This window comes from Podarcis vaucheri (assembly GCF_965113315.1).
Source record: "Podarcis vaucheri genome assembly, chromosome: 2".
In the NCBI taxonomy this organism is placed as follows: domain Eukaryota; kingdom Metazoa; phylum Chordata; class Lepidosauria; order Squamata; family Lacertidae; genus Podarcis; species Podarcis vaucheri.
The window spans coordinates 37,792,132-37,818,534 of NC_138760.1; the positions used below are offsets into that span (position 1 = coordinate 37,792,132).

At 46.1% G+C, this 26,403-nt stretch overlaps 1 protein-coding gene and 1 long non-coding RNA gene across 3 annotated transcripts in view; one reads left to right on the forward strand and one right to left on the reverse strand.

The window, feature by feature from the left end:
* LOC309525736 overlaps positions 1-26,403 on the reverse strand; it is a 227,262-nt gene that overhangs the window by 117,257 nt on the left and 83,602 nt on the right. The window lies entirely within an intron of this gene.
* NHERF1 (NHERF family PDZ scaffold protein 1) overlaps positions 7,285-26,403 on the forward strand; it is a 60,412-nt gene continuing 41,293 nt past the window's right edge. Inside the window, exon 1 of one of the 2 annotated variants that reach the window (XM_082211144.1) lies at positions 7,285-8,028. In XM_082211144.1, coding sequence (XP_082067270.1) covers positions 7,549-8,028 — 480 coding nt within the window. In that variant the 5' untranslated portion in view covers positions 7,285-7,548. The remainder of the gene's footprint in view (positions 8,029-26,403) is intronic. The other variant, XM_082211145.1, reaches the window with a different exon arrangement.

Below are 26,403 nucleotides of genomic sequence, written 5' to 3' on the forward strand. Positions count from 1 at the left end.
GTTCCAGAAATTTTGCCATCTTTAGTTCTGAAGTTCAACACCTCCAGTGCTGACTATGGCACCATGCCAGCTCTCCGAGCCTGTATGTGTGGCTTTCTCTGCTGCAAAAACATTTCTAAACAGAGAATTTCCTACTCTTGAGCACATGGTTTGACATATAGTGACACTTTTTGTCTTGGCTGCTATTTATGGATTTCTGGTTGCAAGTTAACAGAATTAAACATCAGTATGTTGGAGAGAGTCAGTGTGTGTGTCTGGTCCTTCAAGGGAACAATTTTCTTTACTCTGCAAATACATTGCACTATCCCACTGAATTCAGAAAGTAAAATATTGCATTGTATCCTTAGTAATAATAGTACTCTGGTTCAGGCTTTCAGCCTGCCAGCCTGTTCTAGAATACTGTATTCTATTCTGTTTCTGGGTTTTCTTTTCCATCTGACAACATTCTGCAGCAACTGAGCATGCCCAGTTCTCACTTTTCTTTATTTTTACATTCGACATAAACTCATGAAAACCTAAGTTGTTCAATACAGTGGTACCTCGGGTTAAGATCTTAATTCATTCTGGAGGTCTGTTCTTAACCTGAAACTGCTCTTAACCTGAAGCACCACTTTAGCTAATGGGGCCTCCCGCTGCCGCCGCCGCACGATTTCTGTTCTCATCCTGAAGCAAAGTTCTTAACCCGAGGTACTATTTCTGGGTTAGCGGAATCTGTAACCTGAAGCGTCTGTAACCCGAGGTACCACTGTACATCCCTCCCCTGTTTCTCAGTTTTCCTGTTTTGGCTACAATACTATCAGCACTCCACCACCTGAGCCTGCTGTTAGCAGGAGCGATAGGACTGAAGTTTATGACTGCCACTCTATGCTCACAGGAAAAAGTCCTGCTGGACTCTGTGAGATTTGCTTCCGAGCAAACACATATGCAATCGAGCTGCTTGCATGTCTCATCAAACTCTGTGTTAATAACACAGAGAACTGCAGCAGCAAGGGAGAGACGCTACGCCTTATTGGAATTTGTGCTGCCATGCTCAGTGGGTGTGGGAGAAGCTGGAGGCACAAGGCGCCCTCGGGAGTTTCACGAAATGTTTCATAGTCCAAAGGTGATGGGGGGGAAGTAAACATAATATGTTAAATTAAAACCCACAATCTCCTCCTCCTCCTGTTCTCATATTGCAGACTCCAGCATTCTCCAAATACCTTTATCATCCCACCAACAGAATTGCTGCTGTTGCTGCCGGACTGAGGGAGACGCAAGCTGTGACTCTTAGAAAATGCATTTCTGTTCTTCAGCTGAGATGTTGACCCTTCTTTACCTTACCAAGAGCTGTTGAGTGATCCCTGTTCAGGTGGTACGGTAGAATTATAGCAAATGCAACCCCCGATGATAGTTAAGGTTCCAAGCTACACTTCATTCCTGATTACTGTACAGTGCTACCTCGGTTTAAGAACAGTCCTGTTTAAGAACGATTCGGTTTACAAACTCCCCAAAACTGGAAATAGTGTCCCGGTTTGAGAACTTTACCTCAGTCTAAGAACGGAATCCAAACGGTGGAAGGGCACCGGCGGCAGGAGGCCTCATTAGGGAAAGCGCGCCTCGGTTTAAGAACGGTTTCAGTTTAAGAACAGACTTCTGGAACAGATTAAGTTTGTAAACTGAAGTACCACTGTACTGTAGAAAGCACACTGAGAGTTGCCTAGGCTTTAGGTGATTGCTGCACCTCTTTGCTACAGCCGCTGGACCTGACTTCTTGTTCGTTCAGAGGGATGGTTCATGTTTCTGACTCAGCACCACTTTGGTACACTGGGGGGTATTAAAGATATTATCCTTCCTTCAGCATAGCCCTGTTGGAATGTGCCTCCTGGGAGTAGTTCCTACAGAGAGACCCTGAGGCTCAAGTCACATCGCATACCCCTTAATCCTAAATTAGAGAGCCCAGCTATATGATTACTCACTGATGATGTGAAGGTATTCAGCATATGAGCTTGGAAACAGCCACCAGCATCACTTTATGTGATGCAGGAATAATACCTGATTAGTGCCAAGCTGTCCTCTCCACCACCAGCCAGCTCACCTGCATGGAATTCTACCAGGTGAGCTGTTAACATAAAGCTGTTTTAAAGGTCTGGAAGTTGAGGCAGGTGAATGATGCAGCATCCAAGCTGCTGAGTGGAGGACCTGACCTGAAGGTGTTTCACTGGCCACCAATTAGTTTCCGAGCCATGTTCATGGTCTTATTACTAACATAATAACAGCCTTAAACAACTAAGGACCAGGTTACCAGAAGGACGGACTGCCCCGGCATAAACCTGTAACACCACTTTGATCATCTGGGGAAACATAACTTGTGGCATTGCACTCGACATAATTGTCGCAGAATTGTGACCCAAAAGCAGGCATTTCCTGCCATTATCCCACATTCTGGAATTGGCCGTGCAGGAAGCATAATCCATCAGTAGTTTCAGATTGTAAAGACATACCACTTTGCCCAGGTTTTAAATGACTTGTAAGACTGGACCCTGATGCAACTAGATTTCTGATTTTAACTCTGTTTTTATGGTACTGTTCTGATAGTTTTCTTGTATTATTCTACACTGGTTAGTGATGTTGAATATTAAGCCATTAAGAAATGCTTTTAAATAAGTAAATAAAGTAAATAAGTAAATAAAAAATAACTAGAATTGCCTCCTATCGAGAAATCCCCCAACAGGTCTGCTGTTGTTGTGTATGAAGAGGTAAATCATTTCCCAGATTGGAGCTAAACATTATGTGCACCAGCCTGATGGTGAAAGAGGCAGCTCTGGTGGCCAGCTGAAAAGTTAGCAGCTGCTGAAGTGTGCTTTCCAATTCAATTCAGGAAAAAGAAATTGTGTCTTTGCAGTCACAGACATTTGTTACATAACTGTCTTATGGTACATATAAAATGCTTTGCATACGACCACAAAAATGTAATGTGAAAAGCCACCCTGGTGGTTGAAAGGACTACATGGTTGTATTCGAAAAACCTCCCTTCAATTCCACAAACAAGTCTTTGAATTCTATATGGTTTCCATTTACATTCAGCTGCAACTTTTCCTCCGTGTCCAGCAGATGTTGCTCCTCTTAAAATACTGCAGAAGGAAATAACTAGAGCAGGTAGAAGGGTAGGGGGTGACCCAGTTTCCCTGACCTTTTAAACCAAAGGGGGCATTTTCAAACCACTGGGAGGCTCAAGTCTTATTTCTTGCGATATTCACAATTCCCTATGTGTGGCAATCACATTTCATTTGCCCTGTGTACAGAAATTTCTGTATGACAAAGGTATATCTGCTACCAGCTTCTTATTCTTTTTTTAAAAAAGCTACCTTTTTCACAAGCATTATAGGAGGGTTAGAGTTGTCGAGTTGTCACCACAGTTGGTCGATCAACTACATTAGTAGCATTTTAAATTGATTAATTGGCATTCAAATAAAATAATGATTCTGGAGAAACAGGCCTACTTCTTCTTTTTTGATAATGCACACTTCTGCTGCATAAGGCCTAATTGTAGCAAAGACATCCCCACCTCTAGGGGCAATGCAAGGGTGCCATCCTGAATAAAATATTATATTGCGGGGGGGGGGAGAGATAAGCCCCACCCTGTATAATCAATCATAAGATGTGGCGCGCGCGCGCGCACACACACACACCATTTGGATGGCAATACCCATCAACTGGGGGTGGGGGTGGGGAACTGGCCCCTTCAAATATTTTATGGGATGGGGGGCTGGAGGCACCTTGTCCCCTAGGAGTTGGCTCCTATGGAGCAGTGCCACAATTTTTGAAAGTATAGTACTTGCATTAAAAACTACTTCAGTTCAGTTGGTGGTCCATTTAATCAGGGACCCCATTTTGACCCACTTGTCTAGGCAGCTGATTAGTCCAGGGATGCATAACCTCAGGCCCTCCAGACCTTTTTATGTGGCCCTTGGGCCTGTCCTAAAGCCACAGCCCTCACTGTCCATGCTTTTTTAGCCTCATTGGGTGCTTTTTCCTGGTGGCAATCTGTCCTTGCGGCTGTGATGATGCCTGCTGTCTGTCTGGGTGGAGGGCAGACAAGTGTGAGTGTGTAGAAACTAGCCTACTGAATAAAAGGAACAGTCCAATTGGTCTCTTTTGCCTCTGGCCCTGCCCACCTTGACATGTGGGAGCTGGAAAGTTGCCCAGAAGGGAATGCGGATCTGTGGCTGAAAAAGGTTCCCCACCCGCAGATTAGTCTTAATCAAGGAAATTCTGCAGCCCTGGGTTCATAAGACCTAGCTTGGCCTCACCCACCAAATCCTATGGCATTCTTCTGAACTTTTAGAACAAAGTTACAATGCAGTCTTGTGCGTGTCTACCAAGTTCAATGGGACTTAGGCTGCTGTAGCTAGGAATGCAGCCTTAAGGACTGTTATTATGCTTCCCTGCTTAAATCCAACAGGGTCTTTGGACTCCAGCCACAAATTGTTATATATAATTGTTCGGTCTCTCTTTCTTTGTGCCTCTCTTTCTCTTTCCCTTGCTGCACACACACACACATGCCTTTTGTTTGCTGCTTAGTCAGCTTTATACTGCAATGTGTGGCAGCTATTGTAAATTCTTTTTCTTACAGCCTGGAAACAAGCACGCACACGGTCAACAAAATAACAAGATATATACAAGCTCCTGGCAAGTATGCAAAGTAAACAAACAAAAGATTCTCAAGGAAAATCTGCTGCCTCTATGCAAAATTTCTGTGAATGTTTCCTGCTTCTCCCTTAAAGGGAAATGAAAACATACAAGGCCGGATCCAGCTAACAAGGTCCACCAGCCAGTGTCGGCCTGAGGAAGCATGTCTAGCTCAGCAGGGCTTTTCCCTCGTCCTCCCGCTGCACCCACCCAGACTGGCAGGGGGAGGGTTTGGAGAGCCCCTGGAACAGCACGTGGGGGCAGGAGGAGTGGGCAGGCCATGCTTGTCCTGATGGAGAGATCTGCTTAGTGCTGTGTTGAATTCCTCCCACAGACATAACACCAGATGCCCAGAGCTTTTATTTATACCAGTTACATCCAAAATCTGCACAAACCTTTTGCATCAAATGTCTTGCTGTGAGCCCCAAAAGGGAGTGTCATATGCTTGCTGCACAAATGTACAGTAATGTGGGAGAAACTAAGGCCCATTTCATAGAGCCTCCAGACTTGCTTATATTTTGTGTGACGGATTCAAGCCCACACCAGAAATTTAGGTTTGTGCAATTATAGTGGGTTAAAGCACTATGTGATCCTGGTGAAACACTTCTACCTTTTTAAAACAACAACAACAACTGACTTTTTATGGTTAGGGAAGTGAGAGAGAAATACACTGAAAAGTGGGGGGGGGGGTTAATCAAACAATTATCAGTAAGACTTATACATAAATGCAAGCAGATCAGAATGAAACCAGGTTGAATGTTCATTGTTGTAGAACCTCTCCACAAAGAGATTACACAGACGCTCAGCAGAGACTGGAGATAGTCTAACCTCTGCATAAGCTTTGTGCAAGCAAATAAGGATGAGTGCTCAGTAAACAGGTCATCTGGAGAAACCCTGGGACCATGCTGTAAGTGGGCTGAAGGCAAAGGAGCTCAGGGCTCCTGTTGATACAATCTTCCATGTAGGCAGGAACCAACTGCCCTGGTTCTGATGCCCACAAACCATGTCACAGAGGGACTATTGCAGCAGAGGGGTGGTTGCTGCCAGTCCACAATGACCATGTAGGATAAGCACGGATGGGACAGCAACAACAGTGCCAAACTCTTATGCTAGTACTTCTACTTCCCTTTGAATGAAACTTCCAGTGCTGGAGAAACTGCAGTCTGCTTGGAGACCAGCCTGCGCCTTTCCCCTTTCCCTGCGCCCTCCTAGTCTGCACGATGGGTTCTCCCTTCTTCACATATCAAACCAGGAACTAGAAATCTGCGGCCTGAAAGATGTTGTTGGATTATGACTCCCATCATCCCTGATCACTGGCCATACTGATGGGGCTGATAGGAACAGGAGTCCAGCAACATGGGGGGGGGGAGAGATGGGATTTCCCCTCCCTGCCTTAGCTGTTTAAGAATCCAACAAAGATACAAGTCTGGTTTGCAAAGCCATGTTCGCCCATTAGGGATTGCCATCCACACCATGCCTTCACTATTATTCCACTTTAACTGTCATGGTGTTCCTGGGAACTATAGTTTGTTAAGGGTGATTAGAGTTGTCAGGAAACCCCTCACAGTGCTACATTTTCTAGCAAACTTAACCAGCTACAGTTACAGGTAGGTAGCCTGTTGGTCTGCCGTAGTCGAAATAAAATAAAATAAAATTCCTTCCAGTAGCACCTTAAGAGATCAAGTTTGTTATTGGTAGGAGCTTTCATGTGCATGCACACTCTTCAGATACACTGTGTATCTGAGTTGGTCTCTAAGGTGCTATTGGAAGGAATTATTTTTAAATTTTTGTCTTAACGAGCTACAGTTCTCAGTATTATTTGGGAGGAGCTATGACCGTTAAAAGGTATGGGTGCTTTAAACATATTGTGTCAATGTGACCTAACTCGGAGGCAGTCCCGAGTTTAACCTATATAAAATGCGAAACAACCTAATGCATGCCTAATTATTTCAGATTTTGGAGCGACTGGGCTCCTCTTGCGTCCTGCGCTGAAAAGCGGGTGGGGAATGCTTCTACCGGCTTGCTAAAGCCACTCAGCTAATTGGCGACTGAGCAGATTACACGAAGCTATAATCCAAATGCAAGTGGACCGTGAGGGTCACAATTACTTTTTTAAAACTGAGCAGGTGCGTACTCAGGGGGACAGAGTCTATGAGTTTACTTCCTTGATAGGTGTGTGTGTTTCCGTTCCAGGAACCTCCGTCTCCTGTCCTACAAATCCATAGTGAAAACACACACGCCAAGATGAAGTTTTGATTGCTCATATCGCTCCAGCCTTGTCCTTTTAATATAATTCAGGCCCAATGGAAGGAAGCGCCCAACCCCTACAGAAGTCTCGGTTTTTTTGCCACTTCGTAACATTCCGTCTTCCTGGACGAGAGGAGGGAGAGAAAAAACCATTTTATTTTATTTTTGCGCGCTCAAGTTAACTAAAGAAGAAGGAAGGAGCGGAGCTGCTTATTTTTGCTATTTGCATATTCCAGCTTTCCGATCCTATCTTTGCCTTCGAGGGGCGTTCCCAGGGCGTATTCGCTCCTCCTTTCCCCGAATCTCATTGGTCCAAAATAGACCCTTCTGGGAGCTGCGCCCGCCCCCTTGGTAAAATCTCAATGACAGGTTCTGGAACGCTCAGACCCCGAGTAAAGCTGCGATTGGCGGAGCGGCGCCTATTTGTTACACTCGCAATCAGCATCCTATTGCCCGCAGAGCGTTCCGGGCCCGCCCCGGGGAACACCTGCTGCTGCTCCGAAGTTCCCCCGGCCCGTCCTTTAGGGATCTGCTGCCCGGGACTATTATCGCACTTTGCAGGCAACTCTGAACAACTCGCCTGCCGTCGAGTTTCTTCCCGGGGCGTCCGAGCAGCCTTAAGGGACGGAGAGCATGATGGACAACGGGGGAGGGAGCGAGCTTCTGCCTCGACTGTGCTGCCCGGAGAAGGGGCCGAACGGCTACGGCTTCCACCTGCACGGGGAGAAAGGCAAAGTGGGCCAGTTCATCCGGCTGGTGGAGCCCGATTCCCCAGCCGAGAAGTCCGGGCTGCGGGCCGGGGACCGCCTGGTGGAGGTGAACGGCGACAACGTGGAGAAGGAGAGCCACCAGCAGGTGGTGAACCGCATCCGAGGATCGCCGGGCTCCGTGCGGCTGCTGGTGGTGGACTCCGCGACGGACGAGCGGCTGCAGAAGCTGGGCCTCGAGTGCACCGAAGACCTGGTCCGGGGGCTTCCCGACGAGGAGGCGAAGAGCGGCGGCCAGGAGCCGCGGGAGGCTGCGCAGCGGGAGCCGGACGTGGCGGAGGAAGATAAGAAGAAGAAAGCGGACGGGGAGGAGGAGGAGGCGGCGGCGAACCACGCTGCCCAGCGGGTGAGAATCTAGGTCACTCCCGGGAAAGAGGGGCTGAGGAAAGCCCCAGGGGGGTGGGAAGGGAAGCGGGGGAAGGAGGCTGGGAGAAGCAGGAGGAGATAATCGCCTTTTAAACAACGGAGTGGCAGGCAGAAGTTCAACCGGTGAGGGTGTCTCCGTTAATGCACCGGCAAGAACGTTTGAATGGGTACTCCTCTCGTAACGCCCGAAGCTTTTCCCGCCGTGGCGGTCGGAGGAACCGCGCTGCACCAGCTGAATTTCTGCCTGTCGCTTCGCTCTTACAGGCATTGTCGCTGCCGTGGGTGGTGGCGACCCTAACTCCTACAACGACCTGGGATGGATTCGAGGGGGGGGGGAGACAAACTCTCTCTTAAACACAGGGAAACTGGGGCTACAATCCTAACTGTGCCTACTCACAAGTTCCATTCAGGGGGCTTACTCTCAGGAAAGCGGTTAGGATTGCAGCCTGGCTGTAACTCCGTAACTCCTTGTATAGATGCAGCTTCTGGCTGCTTTGCGTATTTATATTATGTTTTTCCTGGTGGATAAATAGTCTGAAACACCAGACTACAGTATTTCCTTCCCATCTCCCGAAGATTTCTTTGGTGTGATTCAGCTAACTTTTCTTTGAGTGCTGATGAATAACTCGGCTCTGCTTTCTCCCTCTCCCTTCCTCCTCCCTCTCTCATTATGAAATGTGACCTCTTGAAAGCTGGGTCGCTTCCGCTGTGTGTGATCTGAATGCCAGCCCTGCTGGCACCCACATGAGTCCGGAATGCCGCTGAGTCTTGGCTTGCAGAGAATTATTGAGAGCTAAACGGAGAGATGGGTAAAACAAAACAAAAAAACAAAACAAAACACCCCTCCAAATATTAGAGGCCTTGCCGTATGTCCTCTGCCAGAGGCAGAAAAATAAATCTTCTGCAAGGGACTCTAGTCAAAAATATTCTGGTGGTATCCAGTGGGCAGGAAACTGGGCACTCCTGTAATCTAGTGTAATTGAGCAAGTTCAAGGTGTTCCTTTAAAAAGCAGCGCCAGACTTTCATTTGGGGTGGTGGTAAATTTCTTCTCGTTCTGTTCTAGCGTTAGATCAGTGAAGCAGAAAGAACCTTCCCAGTATTTTCTGGTACTCTTCGACTTGTTCAAATTCGTTTTCTGGTATAAACCTGAACTGTGGTTTTTCTTATGGTAGCAAAGCAAAACTGTCATTTCCTCCATACATGCAGAGGTTCACTGCAGACGACAAACTTGGCTTCAGATGAAACCTTTTCTTCTTTTTTTCTTTTTGTAAATCGCTCTTTGAGCAGGCTTCCGCAATCTGGTGCCTTCAGGTTTTTTTGACTACCCCTCCCCCATCAGACCCAGAAGCCATGGCCCAATGGTCAGGGATGATGGGAATTGCAGTCCATCAAATACACCTAGGGGGCATTAGTTAGGGGAAGATTATCTTTGATATTGCTATATGCATTCTTTTGCTTGTGGCTTACAGTACAATCAATCCTCTACTTACCTACTTGGTAGTAAGCACCATTGTATTCAGGTGGGCTTACTCCCTGACAAGTGGATATAGGATTGTGGCCTTTATCTCACTCTGCTTTCTTTTCCTCACACTTTCCCCCAGTAACTCAAATGAGGGAATCTAATGCCTGTTGAAAAATATTACTAAATAAAGGAACCATACTTGTTGCACCCATTCTGAACCTTTTAGGATAAGATGGGATAACTATTTATGCATGTAATCTTTTTAATCCCTTTTCCTTTTGTAAAGATAATCTCACATTGCAGGAAGCACAGCATGCTGAACTACAATACAAAACACAAAATTCAACACTTGAAACCCCCCCGAAATTTAGTTAGCAAGCACATTTTAGTTAGTCCTGCACAGCCACAACAAAATTAACTAGTGGTGCAATCCTAAAGACGCCTACTCAGAAGTAAGTCCTATTGAATTCAGTGGGGCTTCCTCCCAAGTATCTGGGCTTCAAATTACAGGCTAAGCCAATAACATCTTGCCTTGAAGGCCTGATCAGTGAATATTTAATTGTATAATTAATTGAGTGCTAGTTGGTATGGAGAAACTAGCATTAATCTGTTCCCCCTCTTTTCACTTATTGGATATTTTCCTCTCACCATTTATAAAATATTACAAAGGCTACCTATATTTTCACTGGAGTATGATCTACTAACATAGATGAGCAAGGTCCTAATGATTGTAGCTCAAAGCTGCTCTGCAGCAGCCCTTTGTCCACAGGGCAGGCCAGTGGCATAGCGTGGGTTGTCAGCACCCGGGGCAAGGCAAGTAATTTGCGCCCCCTAACCCGTGGATTTGCTCCCCCTAACCCGTGGATTTGCGCCCCCTAACCCTAACCCCCAGATGTTGCGCCCGGTGCGGCCGGGCCCCCCTGCACCCCCCACGCTACACCACTCGGGCAGGCTCAACCAGAGTCAAAATGGTCCAGTGGCTTAAAAGGTAGCCTTGGATCTGGGAGGAGGATCCTAGATGTGCTTCTCCTGTGGGCCCTCTGTGCAGCCTTGAGGAAGTTGCTATTTACCTGTCGCCTTCAGTTTAGTGTGTGTGTAAAATGGAAATAGTCATAATAATACTAAACCACCTTATTTGATAGTAGAAATAAAGATACAAAATTTGCACTGCTGAACACACTTAACCGGTAAGCAAACTCCATTGGACATAGGATGGTGTTGTTAAGTATTTTTATATCAGACTTGGCAAAGGATCAACAGTAGAATGAGAAGAGAAGAGGCCATTAAGAACTGGAACTGAATATATAAGAACTGGAACAGCGGGCAGGGGGGAGATATTTATTTGCTTTGGAGTGATTTTAAGAAGCTTTTGTATGACATTGGTGGAGAAACATTTCTATCCCTAGGACATCTGAAATAGTTATTTCTCCAAACTTGCCCACTGTTACCAGAAGTGGTTAGAAGGTAGTTCTGGGAGCCAGTGGTAGATTAGCAAGTGTTTTTGACTCCCTGTGGTTTTAACTGGAGCAACAACTAAAAGGCTTTCTCACGCTCTCTTCCCCCACCCTTAATTTAGGCTGCTGACTTGAGGAGAGTTTGAAGTGGGGGAGGGAAAACGAGGAGTGGATTTTTGTGTGACAGGACTGTGAACTCTTGTTATGGTACTGAAAAACCAATTCCTGGGCTGAGAAATGTCCTCAAAGGTACCTGGTTCTTAATTCTGTATCCCCCCCCTCCTCCATTTTGCAGCTGGAACTCCAGGATACTAGTCAAAAACTGAAGATTATGAAAGCTGCCTACCATGAATACATAGCCTGAAATTTGTCTGTCTCTGGACTTGTTGAATATATAGCTGCATAGAAATCTGTGGCGCAGTTGGGGGTGTGATTTTTATTTCACCACACGTGGTTTTTCAGTCAGTCCTTAACTTCTCCAAAAAGAGAGGGGCTTTGCTATGTCGGACCAGTGCAGATGTTTTGCTTTGTGCCTTAGGGGAAGCCTGCTCTGGAAGTGTATGGGGAACCAGGCCCAGGAAATGGTTTGATTAGCTAAGCAGGTGTGGGCCTAACTACTTGTAAACCAGATCAGTAGTTGGCTCGCCAGATACCCTTTAATAGGAACCCAACAAGACAGTGACGAGGGATTGAGGATTGGAGTGATCGTTCTGAGGTATTATGGCAGGGGACAAAGCTGAAGTGTAACTTTTGAACAAATGTGTTTTTAATAAAGTAAAACTTGCATGGGAGACCCTGTGGTGTAGCATGGTGAAAATAGGTGAAAGCCAGTGCTGCTGTTCCACTTACTGAATGGCACATGTAAGAAAAGGGTGATGTGATTTTGGCTGATTCTCCATTTCCATGGCAGGCCTAGGCAAATATATTTCAGAGGGTTGGGAGACACCCCCCCCCCGAACATTGAGGAAGGTGACATTGTGGGGAGACAGGTGCAGGTGGAAGGAGATTCAGCCAAAATCACTCCCAAACACTCCCAACCGCCTTTTCTTACATTATAGAAGTTCTCTACTGGATCAAGAACTGTTCCGTGAATGGGGCAGCCATATTGGATTTCAGCGTATAGTACAGTATATTAAACAAGTGTGTGGAGACAAGCTGCTGTTGGGAGAGGAGCTCCGCAAAGGCTCTAAAGTGTTTATTTTTATTTAATTCACTTCCTGCCTTGCACTGAGTGCCAAGCCTGCAAAATAAAATGGTAGCTGCTATTAAGGATGTTACAGCAGCAGCATTTAAATGTTGGAGTAGTTGGCTGAGAATCGGTAATGAAATCAACAATTAGACTGCAGTTAGGTCAATGGTAACTCCCTTATACATATTCCAGGTTTCAGCCCTTGTGTTGAAAGCAGTTTCTGTGGTTGAGCCCTGGCACATAAAAAAGTAATATTTGCATTGCATGTGAGGTTGACACTAATTGCAGGAATCAGTCTTGGGGGAAATATTCAATCTGCTTACTTGAAAGGTTTATTGCTGTGGTGGGGAACTGGTGCATTAACACCTTCTTGCCTTGAACCCTGGGATTATACCTTCAGGGTTCTGGAAGCGGGTAGGCTGGCAAGACGCCAGGCCTCTGGAGCAATGGCACGCACTGGCAAGGCACATATTACTACTGTATGCCATAAGAAGATGGCTGCTGGATGAGGCCAGTCTAGTATCCTGTTCATACATTAGCTAACCAGATCCCTGTGCAAGGAGGACCCAAGCAGAAGAGCTCTGCCCTCCTATTTCTTTATTATTTTATTCATTTTATTAAATTTGTATACCTCCCTTCATCACAAGACCTCAGGGTGGTTCACATAATAAAATCAAGGTAAAAGCACAAGCAAATAGCTAAAAGAAAAATCAACAACGAAACAATACTGCCACCTTCCCACAAACACATTATTTTTATTTATTCAGTTTATAGAAGTACGTACCCTTTAATTCCCAGCAACAGCTTTTCATAGGCCTCTGGCAGGAGGAGTAGCATAGCTGTTGTGGCTTGTAGCCTTCAATAGCTGTGTCCTCCATGTGTTTGTCTAAACTATGGGTAGGCAAACTAAGGCCCAAGAGCCCGATATGGCCCAGTCGCTTCTAAATCCGGCCCACGGACGGTCCAGGAATCAGCGTGTTTTTACCTGAGTAGAATGTGTCCTTTTATTTAAAATGCATCTCTGGGTTATTTGTGGGGCCTGCCTGGTGTTTTTACATGAGTAGAATGTGTCCTTTTATTTAAAATGCATCTCTGGGTTATTTGTGGGGCATAGGAATTCGTTCATTCCCCCCCTCCCCGAAATATAGTCCGGCCCCCCACAAGGTTTGAGGGACAGTGGACCAGCCCCCTGCTGAAAAAGTTTGCTGACCCCTGGACTCTAAACTTTTTAAAGTCATCCAGTTTGGCAGCCCTGGCTATCTCCTGCAGGAACAAATTCCATGGTTTAACTGTGTAAAGTAGTACTTTTTAATCTGTCATTCAACTTCATTGGCTGTATCAGTTGGATTTGATTTACAGGGACAACTAACTCCTGTGAAACATAAGGGTCAGTTGCCAAGGAACATGTGGAATTATCATGCCCTCAATTTTAGAAAATGGGGGAAGTGCAAACATACTTCATCCAAGTATGGCCTAAAAGCAGGGGCAACTAACTGGTGGTCTTCCAAATATTGCTGGACTACAACTCCCATCATTTCTGGCCATTTGGCTATGCTGACTGGGGATGATGGGAAATGGTGTCCCATCCCTGGCCTACAATACTTCTGGAGCATGCCTTTACATGCTTATCCTGACATAATTCCTTCCTGGAACATGGGGCCAGCCCTGCCATGGCAGCACCATAGAGCAGATGTGTGGAACCTCTGTCCCTCCAAATGTTGGTGAACTACAACTCTCATCAGCCACAGCAAGCATAGCCAGGGATGATGGGAGTTGTAGTTCAAGAGTAGCTGGAGGGACAAAGGTTCCCCACACCTGCCATAGAGGGAGGATACACAAAGGCAGGAATTCATGCACCCATGTTACAGCAAGACTTTTTCATGCGCTTGATGGAAAGCTGTCTGTCATTAAAACAGGTACAAGTGACTGACTTGAGTCATCCACACACTCCTTGAGGATATTAAGCTGTTTTTGACTCCCAACTCCCAAGTGTTCAGATTACATCTCAAAGTGTCACACTTGTAAGAGCACCACATGTTTACGCAACTGCTATGCTAGTTGGGGGTAAATACATTCTGTAAATATGTGTATTCTTCTATGTTTTGATTATAGCTGACAAGCCGCATGAAGTTACATTTTAACCCAGGGATCAGCAAACTTTTTCAGGAGGGGGCCGGTCCACTGTCCCTCAGACCATATGGGGGGGGGCTGGACTATATTTGGGGGGGGGAGAAAAAAATGAATTCCTATGCCCCACAAATAACCCAGAGATGCATTTTTAAATAAAAGCACATATTCTATTCATGTAAAAACACTCTGATTCCTGGACTGTCTGTGGGTCGGATTTAGAAGCCGATTGGGCTGGATCCGGCCCCCGGGCCTTAGTTTGCCTACTCATGTTTTAACCAGTGGTTGGATTGCAAATAAGTGGAGCCTAGTCTGTGAGGGACGCAAATAAGTGCAGCCTAGTTTGTGAGGGATGCAGGTGGCGCTGTGGGTTAAATCACAGAGCCTAGGACTTGCTGATCAGAAGGTTGGTGGTTTGAATCCCCGTGACGGGGTGAGCTCCCATTGCTCAGTCCCTGCTCCTGCCAACCTAGCAGTTTGAAAGCACGTCAAAGTGTAAGTAGATAAATAGGTACCGCTCTGGCGGGAAGGTAAATGGCGCTTCCGTGCACTGCTCTGGTTCGCCAGAAGCGGCCTAGTCACGCTGGCCACATGACCCGGAAGCTGTACACCGGCTCCCTCAGCCAATAAAGCGAGATGAGTGCCGCAACCCCAGAGTCGGTCACAACTGGACCTAATGGTCAGGGGTCCCTTTACCGTTACTAGTCTGTGAGGCAGGTGTGCAGAACCTCTGGCTCTTCAGATTCTGCTGAACCACAGCTCCCATCCCTGGCCTCACTGGGCATGCTTGTGATGGAGATCGCAGTTCAGCCATATCTGGAGGGCCAAAGCTTCCCCACTCCTGCTTTGAGGAGTAGCTAGAGATAATTCACTGAATTATGCCAAGGGGGCAATTGCAGCACATCATCAACTTTGTTTTCCATGGGAGTACATTTCCATAAGCAATTCTCCATGGTGTAGATAGTTCACAAATATAACACAGTCATACCTTGGAAGTCGAACAGCTTAATTCCTGAACGTTTTGGCTCCCAAACGTCGTAGACCCAGAAGTGACTGTTCCGGTTTGCAAACTATTTTTGGTAGCCGAATGGGCTTCCGCAGCTTCTGATTGGCTGCAAGAGCTCCCTGCAGCCAATCAGAAGCCATGCTTTGGTTTTCGAATGCTTTGGAAGTCGAACATACTTCTGGAACGGATTCGGTTTGACTTCCAAGGTACAACTGTATAAGTGGTGGGAAAATTGGAGTGCCCAAACATGGGACTTGACCACATAGCACCAAATCATGGTTTGTATTTTTAATAATGGTGAATCACCCTGGGATCAGTTATCTGTGCTGGGTGGCAGATGGGTGATACCCAACATTAGTCATTCTCTGGGTGGACCCATTGAAACCAATGGACTTAAGTTAATGGATCTGCCCTTAGCATGACTAATAACTGGGTATCACCTATCGTTAGAGCAGAACTGCCGTTTGCTCAGAAATGCATGTGGAGCTCAGAATATAGACTGGCTGTCAGTGTGCGTTGCCTAGCACTGGGGTTGTGTACAGTGTCCCAGTGAATAGTATTCATCTTCCTTTGCAACACAGGGCCCCTGAGTCCTCTTTGTATAGTCAAACTATCTGTGAAGAATGATTGCTGCTTGAATATGCTACCCTGTGAACATTTGTACTTAACTAAATTGAAGAAGCTTGATTTTTATCACCTGGAGGGATTTTACGATCATTGCTCAGTCTAAATATTTTTTATGGATGGAGGGCAGGAGTGTAACTTGTTAAAGATTTCACAGTTATAGCGATGAATTGTGAGCTGCTGACTGTTCTCTATATTAAGGCTGCCTTGAGACATGGGCTACTTTCACATAGGAAAGCACAGAGAGAGAGAGAGAGAGAGAGAGAGAGAGGGAGGGAGGGAATATTTGAGAACTGTGTATTGCCTTGATTTCTGCTCCTTTTTTATATTATAAAGCTAAAACTAGAGCCTTTGGTGAGGCTCTGCAAAGGCTGCATTGTGCTGTTAATTCATGGGGCTTAGAATAGAAGATTGTCAAAGGAAAAGTTCTTGCCCAGGCTGCTGTTGAGCAGAATGGCCTGTGGTTGCTCAGAGACTTCCTCAAATGACATTTCCTTGAGTAGCTGTGTCAGCTGAATATTGAAATTCAAGGCTCTATTTTTTAAAGACAAAATATTTACTTAATAGTGGGGCAGACAGAGAGCCGTGTTCACGATGCCCCCCTCAGTACGAGCTCATTAAACCTCAACTCTCCTTTAACCAGACTTTCTTAAAGCAGCCTGGGTGGTGATGGTAAAATAATAGATACTAGAGCACCGTTGTTTTTTTTTAGATCCTCCCATTGATATATTGGGAGCAGGCTTCTGAGAATAGTTCTGCGGAAGCAGTGACACCCCTGTTGACAGTTGTGAGAATGCTCTTTGTTAATAGAGTAATGGATTAGTGTAAGATTTGGAACACTCCCCATTAGCATGCCTCTGAATAGAGGAAGGAAATCTCCTTTCAAGCTGTGCCCTTTAACAGCCTTGAATCTTGTTAATGAATTTCTGCTAAATAACCCTGTGAGAACTACATTTACCTAAAATGTTCCCTTCCTGTACTGTGCCTTTGAGGTGCTAATCTGTTATCCTGCTTTCCTTATAAAAGCTGTCTCTGTTGATTCCCAGGTGGGGTCATAAGATGCTTTTGAGGTCTGCTGCTAAAGGGCTAAACTAAGGTAGTAAATTTGTGCAAACATTTGCACTATTTAATCAACAGCAACAAGGAGATAAAGAAGAACACAGGCTGCTTGGCATCTACTGTTTGCTGGATGTAAGCTTTCTTTGGTGGAGGGTGAAATGTCCCCCATTTTTAACATCAGCCACAATGTAGCAAAACAGCGAGTAAGGGTTCAAGCTCTCCAGAACTCTTAATAAGATATTAAGCATGCAAAAAGGGGGAGGAGGGGCAATGGTGCTGTCTTGAATAGTAAAACATCCAGATATTAAGTGCAATGCATGTGATTTACTTACTTACTTATTGGATTTATGTTGCACCTTTCCTCAAAGGAGCTCAAGGTAGCCTCTTCCTCACCATTTTATCCTTAGAACAACCCCATGGGGTAAATTAGGCTGAGAGACTGTGGACTGTGACTGGCTCAGGGTCATCCAGTTTCATGGCTGAGCAGGGGTTTGGACCCGGGTTTCTCAGGTCCTAGTCCATGGGTAGGCAAACTAAGGCCCGGGGGCTGGATCCGGCCCAATCACCTTCTAAATCTGGCCCGAGGACAGTCCAGGAATCAGCGTGTTTTTACCTGAGTAGAACGTGTCCTTTTATTTAAAATGCATCTCTGGGTTTTTTGTGGGGCATAGGAATTTGTTCCATTTCCCCCCAAAAAATATAGTCCAGCCCCCCACAAGGTCTGAGGGACAGTGGACCAACGTCCTGCTGAAAACGTTTGCTGGCCCCTGTCCTAGTCCAACACACTAATCACTACTGCAGATTTTGTGCTTATTTGAGTTGCTGGTGCATCCTCTGATGAACTCTCACAATGGCCTTCCTGTGGGGTATGGATTCACATTCGTTTTTGACAATGATAGCAGGAAGACTGCTACACCCCCTCCCCACTACATCCAATGTAGAAGTCTGAACGTCTCCTATCTCATCCTGTGGACTTCTGACCAAAGCCCTGAAGTGTTGCTTAAAGATATCTTTCAGTTTGTTAACGCTGGAGTGAGTCCTGTAGGCAGAATTGGAGGGATTTTTGTGTGGCATTCTTAATTACATGCTCCAGCTCTATAAGATGCTGTTTGTGCTGGAGGTGATCTTAAGGGCAGTGATGGAAAAGGGTCAATGGACTTTGCTGTCAGTGCTAAGCCATCACTTCTTGCCCTCTTCAGTTTATGATTATATGCAGTTTTGTTAATCGTTCTCCTTATTGGACTTTAGCCTAGAACATTGATGCTGCCTTCTGATCTCCATGTTAGGAGTGGCAGGCACAGAGCGTGGTGGAATTTTTCCACTGTTAGAAAGAAACTAGGCTTGCCATGGTTTTTTGTGGCAGGAGGGGAAACCTCCCTGGCAGGAGTAAGGTACTGGGGGGGCGGAGGGGGGGAGCGGTGAGTTTCAACTTAAAGGCTAATGAAAGCCAGTGTGGAATAGTGGTTTATAGAGTGTCAGACTAGGACCAGAGAGACCCAGGTGCAAATTCTCCCTTGGCCATGATACAGTGTTAGAAACTCAGGTATATACTGTAAGCCAGTGTTTCCCAACCGGTGTTCCGCGGCACACTACTGTGCCGTGAGACATTGGCTTGTGTGCCGTGGGAGGGAGGCGGGCGAGTCGGGCGGTGAGAGGCGGCGGCGGCGAGGATCCGCGTCGAGCCGGGGGCGGCTCCGCGGTGGTGGTGCCGAGCGGTGGGGCAGCGCATGCAAAAGGGAGGAGCGCGAGACAGCGGAGGAGGAGGAGGCCGGCATGTCCGGGCAGCAGCAGCAACAACAGCAGCAGCAACTCCCGGCAACGGCTCCTCAAGCCCCGCCGCCGCCCCCTCCTCCGCCCGCTATCGCCGCCACCACCACAACAGCCGCCGCCGCCTCAGTTGCCGCCGTCCCTCAGTCCCTCACTCTGCTGCCTCCTCCCACCCCCAAAGCTTGGAGGTTCCCCGGCAAGGGGGAGGGAAAAAACTTTCACTTTCGTGCGTCCCTCCCGGCGTGACGCTGCGCACTGACGTCACGGGGCGGGGCTTTAATGGTGGTGTGCCGCGAGATTTTTTTCAGTAAACAGGTGTGCCGTTGCCCAAAAAAGTTTGGGAAACACTGCTGTAAGCTAGTCAGCACCAAATAGCTCCTGGAATCTAGGTTGTGGTCTCCAAAATTGAATATCTATTCACCAGGCAATTTGGGACTAAATGAGCCTCAGGATCCCTTCCAACGCTACAATTCTATGATCTCCACCACATTGCTTGACTGCGGCTTGCTCTTACAACAATTCACTTGTCCCAGTATGCAAGTAGGAAAAACACACCCAGTGGAAATGGAAATGGTATTAACTATGGAATAAGGCAGAAGTTTTTAAACTGTGGTTGCCAACGTGGCACTGAGAAATCTCCACATAGTCGCTATTGAACCTGTACCAGTAGCAAAACATGTCTGGCGCCTGGCTGGTTTTGAACACTGGCCATGAAACTCTTTGGGTGATCTTGGATCAGTCACTATCTCTCAGCCCAACCTACCTTGTAATTCTTTTGAGGCTAAAATGGCGGAAAGGAGAAGAGTCCAGCTATGGGGAACCTGTGGCCCTCCAGATGTTGTTGTACTGCAAAGTTTCCATCATCCTTGACTATTGACCATGTTGGCTGGGGATGATGGGAGCTGGTGTCCAACAACATTTGGAGGGCCACAGGTTCTCCATGCTCGACATATAAGAAGAAGGATGGATTAAATTGAATAATAATGTAGAGGAGGGGATGCCTTCAGATTCTGCTTTGGGAATAATCTTATTAAATTGGTGATGTGATGTTGCATCTGGTGGTTCACTCTTTAGCCAGTTTCATGTTGAGTTTAAACTCTGAGCCATATCCTTCTAAGTAGCATGGATTCCTTGGTTTTGTTGGGAAAGTGGGAAATCAGTCTTAGCCGACTTGCTTCAGTTTGAGGCATGCTTAATTGGCATAGCTGCACTATAATGGAAAACCTCATGGAGGGCTTAAATGTAAACAAAAAACAAATCAGGCTCTTCAGTAAAGACAGAACTTTGCTTCTTTTAAATAGTAGTTTATTCAAAACAAATTCAGCTGAGGAACTGATGCTGCATTTAGCTTGTAACTTTTAGCATATACGGTTCCTAAATTTATCACTGCTCATGTGTACCCTTTTAATCAGTGCAGAAGGTGAATAGCTAATAGTGAATTCCGGTTTTGTATTTCCCAAAATCCTCTGTCAGCAAGCCTTTTGTCCTGCTAGCCATAAAGATGACTTCCTATGAGGACTTTCCATAAGAGGGATTGTGTTAATTAGGGGTAGTTTAAGATAGAAGTCCTTATCTGGCGCGAGTCATTTATGAAGAGCTTGTACTTCACCCCCACCATCTATTAATGATGGGTGGAGGGATGGAAAAGGATCCTCTCTGGTACAGATATCCTTCTTGGGAAGACGTGGGTGGAATGCCTCCAGCAAAATGCTTTGATTAAGGGTCCAAGTTCGGATCGCAGTGCTTCTTTTGTAAGGAAGACGTTACCAAGGCAGAACGGCTGAATTTGCACAAAATTCTCTACCATGTTAATCTGGTAGCCTGTTAATCATTCCCTAGGAATTATCTTTTCCCCCCCCCTTGCAATAGTCCTAGGGAGGGTAGGTCGTGTGTGTGTGTGTGTGTGTGTGTGTGTGTGTGTGTGTGTGTGTGTGTATTCATGAAAGGTAAAGAAAAATGTCTTCACTTATTGCAGAGATATAGAGCACTCCAGGTGGGGGAAGGCCCCCTTGTCCTAAGTTGGTCCTTTTCTGTTTGTTCTAGAATCCTGAAGGAAGAGATCAGAATTTCTTCCTCCAGGGTTCAAAGCAAGAGCAGAGGGAATGATTAGTGGTTTGAAGGTGCTGGCTGGGGCTGAAATCTTATACAGTGCATGTGTTCTTGGGAAGTCCCAATGAACTTAGTGAGACTTTATTCCCTCCACATTTACTCAGAACAGCTGTACCTTATATCCCTCCTGCATCCTCCTCATTGGAGACATTGTGATTTTGGGAGAACATTTGCTTAATGTGGGGGTATGGCTCCTGTGACAGCTGAGGCTGGGCAATCATGGTTTGAAGCAGCCTCCCCAAATCTGGTGCCTTCCAGATGTTGTTGGACTTTGACTCCCATCATGCCTGTCCATTGAGCATGCTGGGAGTAGAGGTCCAACAGCATCTGAAAGGCAGGGTACAAACTTGGGGGAAATTGATTTGTAGCTTTAAGGGCAGGTTCTGGTGAGATTGTAGGACCTCTGCAGTGTGGACATTGAATCGATGACTCCTTGGAAAAGCCCCCTTCTCCTGTTGGCATGTGATTCCAGTTAGGGTGCTACCTGACCTCTTCTTTGCTTTCCAAGTCATTGTTTGAAACTAAATATGTTTCAATAAACTGCTCATTAGGGCCTTTTAAAATGAAACAGCAAAGTAACAGCCTTAGTTCCGGGTTCTTGTTCCCTGCAAAGCCTTGTAATAGACAAATGATTGCAGGATATTGTTTCTTCAGTCAAGGTGACGGTTAAAGGTGTTGTCAACATTTAACTGGTAAATGTTAACAAGACTCCAGTGCCTAAAGGTAGCCTAAAGTTCATGCTCTCAGTTCCTGCCCTCCCTGCAAACAGGAAGTACATCTCTTATTGGGCCATGAGGCTCATTACTATGCAGTTAACAGCAGCCCCTCTGGGAACTTATTGTCTGCACACTTCCCCTCCCGCCCAAATTCATTTCTCAACTTATTTTCTGAGGTGAGCCCATAGCACACAGTGGCTTGTGGTTCTTGGCTACTGGCTTAAACTCCTCCTTAGCTGCCATGTGAGTTGCATGGTTTTGCAAGTTTGCTTAGATGAAACCGAATTTTGTGCAAATTCAGTTGGACTGTTTGCATTTCAACGACATCCGTATCTGGATGACTACAGTAGTAATAGAAGTAGCAGTACTAGTAATCATAATAAACTTTCGGGGATGAACCACCCAAGATTGAGTGCAGCTTCTTGTGGACATGCAGGATTGCCTCAGGACTAATCAGTTACCTCCACTATTACCTGCAGGGCAATGTTACCTGGTTGTCACCTTAGAATCATAGAATTGTAGAGTTGGAAGGGACCACGTAAGTCTAATAATAATAATAATAATAATAATAGTAATTTATTATTTATACCCTGCCCATCTGGCTCGGTTTCCCCAGCCACTCTGGGCAGCTTCCAACAGAATATTAAAATACAATAATCTATTAAACATTAAAAGCTTCCCTAAACAGAGCTGCCTTCAGATGTCTTCTAAAAGTCTGGTAGTTATTTTTCTCTTTGACATCTGGTGGGAGGGCGTTCCACAGGGCGGGTGCCACTACCGAGAAGGTCCTCTGCCTGGTTCTCTGTAACTTGGCTTCTCGCAGTGAGGGAACTGCCAGAAGGCCCTTGGCGCTGGACCTCAGTGTCCGGGCAGAACGATGGGGATGGAGATGCTCCTTCAGGTATAGTCCAGCTCCCTGCAGTACAGGAATCTTTTGCCCAACGTGGGGCTCAAACCCATAACACTGAGATTAAGAGTCTCATGCTCTACCGACTGGGCCATTACAGCCTGCAATTGGGGGCCTCCTCCTCCAACCTTTCCTAAAGGTTTGCCTCAATGACTTGAACTTATCAGAGTATGAGAGGTGGTGGCATGAAGACATGGGAGGCAGGCATAAACCTGCTGATAACCCTGTGGAGCCACTTTTAAGGCTATGACAACCACTCAGTAATGAGGATCTGTACTTATACGAGGAGGATGTGTTATGTTCTCAGATCTTAAGCCAGTCTTAAGGTTATTCCCCTGCTTGATACTCTAGATGTTATTGGTAATTGCACCTGAGCAAATGAACTGGAATTCTTGGGATCAAAATCAAATGAAGGGAGCTTGCTTGAGCTCTTCCCTCCAACCCACCCCCAGGAAATTGTTTTGAGTTCTGCTTCTCAGTAGAGTGGAAGGAAGAATTGGAGCTGTGGAGCTGAAGCTGTGGAGCTTGTGATTTCTCAACTCTCTTGGGTGCGGACTCTCAGGGTTATGCTGAAATAGTTGGGTGTGTAGAGCAGCGCTGGAGTGAATTTTGCAATCTACCACAAATGATGCAGTCAAGTTACCCTCAGTGGGGGAAATTGCAGAGGGTCAACACACCTGGAGCGCAATGGAGGAGCCTCAGCCTGGGAGAAAATCCTTCACTATCCGCTTCAAGTGCAATTGAGTTCAGGGAAACACTGTGTAGTCTGCTGCCAGCCGTTCTCCAGTACAGTATATGCTATGCAGAGCAGAATTTGCTGTTTTGTAAATCCTGGCTCCAGTGTCAAAAGCTATTCCACACAACTTGGAAATGTCTGTATAGTGCTTCTGATGATCAGGGCTTCTGCCCTTTGCATCTCTTTCTCCATTTTTAGTTGTCTTCTGCTCTTTTCCTTGTCCAAAAGTTACAAATTATGCAGAAAGCATCAAATGTTAGAACCAGATTGCCTTCTCTCCATGCCAAGCCCCTCACTGGCCCTGCTTTTAACCTTCCTTGAGTGTTTTGGAACTCCATTAATGCCCTTTGCTTCTTTAGTTGGAGAATATATGGCAGCTAGCCTCCAATGCAAAAGTGCAATTCACATTTGTTGCTCTGTCCACTTTTGCTTCTGGTCCCACCTACAACTGGCACATGACCCCTTGGAAAGTTGCCTAGAATTGACTGTGGCCCTTGGGCAGAGAAAGGTGCATCTCATCCATGCCTTAAGTCTCCTATGTAAGAAATAAGCAGGTGGAGAACTTGGGCTTGCTTTGTGCAGAGTATTCTAAGTGAAAGAGAAATCTCGGAAGCTTCTATCAAAGAGAGCACATCCATGTTGAGAGAGCTACCCTATTGCTGTTAATTGATGCTCTTGGGTCTCATGCGAGATAGGTTATTTCTGCTGAAGCTGTGAATTTGGCAGCCCCAGTATTTAACATTTTAAGGTATCCAGGAATAACATTTTAAGGTATCCAGGAAGCCAAAAAAATATCCTCACATACTTGCATGATTTTGCACGTCCTTCTGTGGATGAAGTGTCAGCTATGGCCATTCAGAGTTCCATTTCTCTACAGATTTTTCGTGGGCCACAGGCCTTCAGTTTAGCACAGAAGCTTAAAACACAGGCATTTTCAGTTTGAGCTGTGCACCTGGGCCAGGCCATGAACCAGAAAGCGACTGTGCAGTGTGCCAGCTGAGCAAATGCTTTTGTCAGCTGCTTATCTGGGGAGCAAGACACTTTCTCCAGGCTTTAAAGTCCACTTTCCTGCTGGAGTTAATGATGAGGCTCCAGGTCCTGCTCTCCAGCTGAGATATTTGAATGTGTCAGAGTCCTATTTACTCTGTGGGGTTGGACTTGGCCTTTATTTGCTTAACAAGCTGGAAGCATTTCTCTGCCAGGGTGTTGTGGTAGGCGACTGACAGCTCGGTCACCTGGGGAGTGGAGCTGGAGGATGGCGGCTTTTGCATGTGGCTTTGGGCACACAGGAGTGTGCCTTTCCCTGCCCCCCCCCAGCAAAGGTATCATGCTGCTGTGGAATTGGGGAACCTTTTCCATCACCTCCAGGACTGTATGCCAGCAATAGGCGGGGCCAGAAGCATAAAAGAGCAGATCGATGAATGTCAGTTTTACCTTTCTGCATGTACACCCACACCACCCTTCATCCAGGCAAGCAAAAAGCATTATTCAAGTTCAAGGACACATTCCAATCGGGCTAAAAACGAGCTGAGTGCAAAAGTACACCAGAGAAGGGAATGTGTGACCTAGGGAAAGTTCCAAGTGCCATAGAGTGAGCGGCCTAGAGGGTCGCACCTGCCCTGCCAGGCCTGAGGTCCCCGGATTAATTGGTGTTTAATTCACACTTTAAAATTTGTGTGTGTTGTACGTTTTTTATTTTGTGGAACTCATCATAGAGCTGAGTCCCATGTTCCATCAGTACGCAGCGTTGGGGATGAGGGGGTGGTGGGAGAGAAAAGGGAACTCTGTCCTTTCACAAGCGAAACTTTTTAATACTTGTTCGGCCAAGTTTTAAATGTGTGTATTATCTTGTAAATTTTTCAATATAAACAAAAATAAGTGTTAGAATTGAACCAACATCTAGAAGATGAGACTTGCTTCCTAGTACAGCGGAACCTTGGTTTCCAAATGTCTCTGTTGACGAACGATTTGGAACTCGAACACTGTAGTTTCTCGTATTATTTTTTCCATTTGGAGGCTTCTGCATTGAGTTCTCTGTTTTTGAACATTTCGGAATTCGAACAGTCTTCCAGAACAGATTACGTTTGAAAACCAAGGTTCCACTGTACGCTAGAGGGGAAGAAGTTCTGGAATGAGAAGGACTGCATTCAGCAAAATAACATTTTAAGGTCACTGGAAGGCCGCATCTGTGGCCAACAGAGACTTCTACCTGTGTGACAATTTAGAGTCTGGTTAAATCCCTTTTGGGTGCTGCAGGCTCTGGAAGGTTTAATCCTAGAATTGAAGAGTTGTGAGGGACCCCAAGGGTCATCCAGTCCAACCCCCTGCAGTGCAGGAATCCTGCCCACAGCTGTCCCTTGGTGGGCTCAAACCACCAACCTTCTGGTTAACAGCCAGATGCACTGACCCTTGGAGGAGGAGGAGGAGGAGAAGGAGAAGAAGAAGAGGAGGAGTTTGGATTTGATATCCTGCTTTATCACTACCCTAAGGAGTCTCAAAGCGGCTAACATTCTTCTTTCCCTTTCTCCCTTACAACAAACACTCTGTGAGGTGAGTGAGGCTGAGAGACTTCAGAGAAGTGTGACTGGCCCAAGGTCACCCAGCAGCCGCATGTGGAGGAGCAGGGAAGCAAACCCGGTTCCCCAGATTACGAGTCTACCACTCTTAACCACTACACCACACTGGTGCCATTGCACTCCCTCTGTTTCTGTGATGGTTTTGCTTGTCATTGTCTCAAAGTATTTAAAACCGAGATCAGACCATGAAGCGGGGGAAACTAGGATAATTAGGTTCATTGGTTCCCTGAAAAACAGCTAATTTTAAAACTCTTATCTGAAATTCTCAAGATTTTGCTGCAAAAAAACCACTTGTACATTGAACTGTGGGAACAGCACTTACAGGTTAAAATTGACCCCATAAAGTGGAACAAAATCTGGAACTTGATACCATTTCAAGTTATTCATTGATGTTGCCTGATTCCCTGCACTCTTAGCAAGATTTCAGGTACAAATAGCCCACTATGCTGGAGAGGCTGTGGACGGGCAGATGCCTATTTTCATATGTGGTGGTCAGGTGAGAAGATGCAGGAATTCTCAGGATGGGCAGTAACCCTTTACAAAATGGCACTTATAACGGGTCAGGTACTAATTACCATATTTTTCGTCCCATAGGACGCACCTAGTTTTTTTGGGGGGAAAT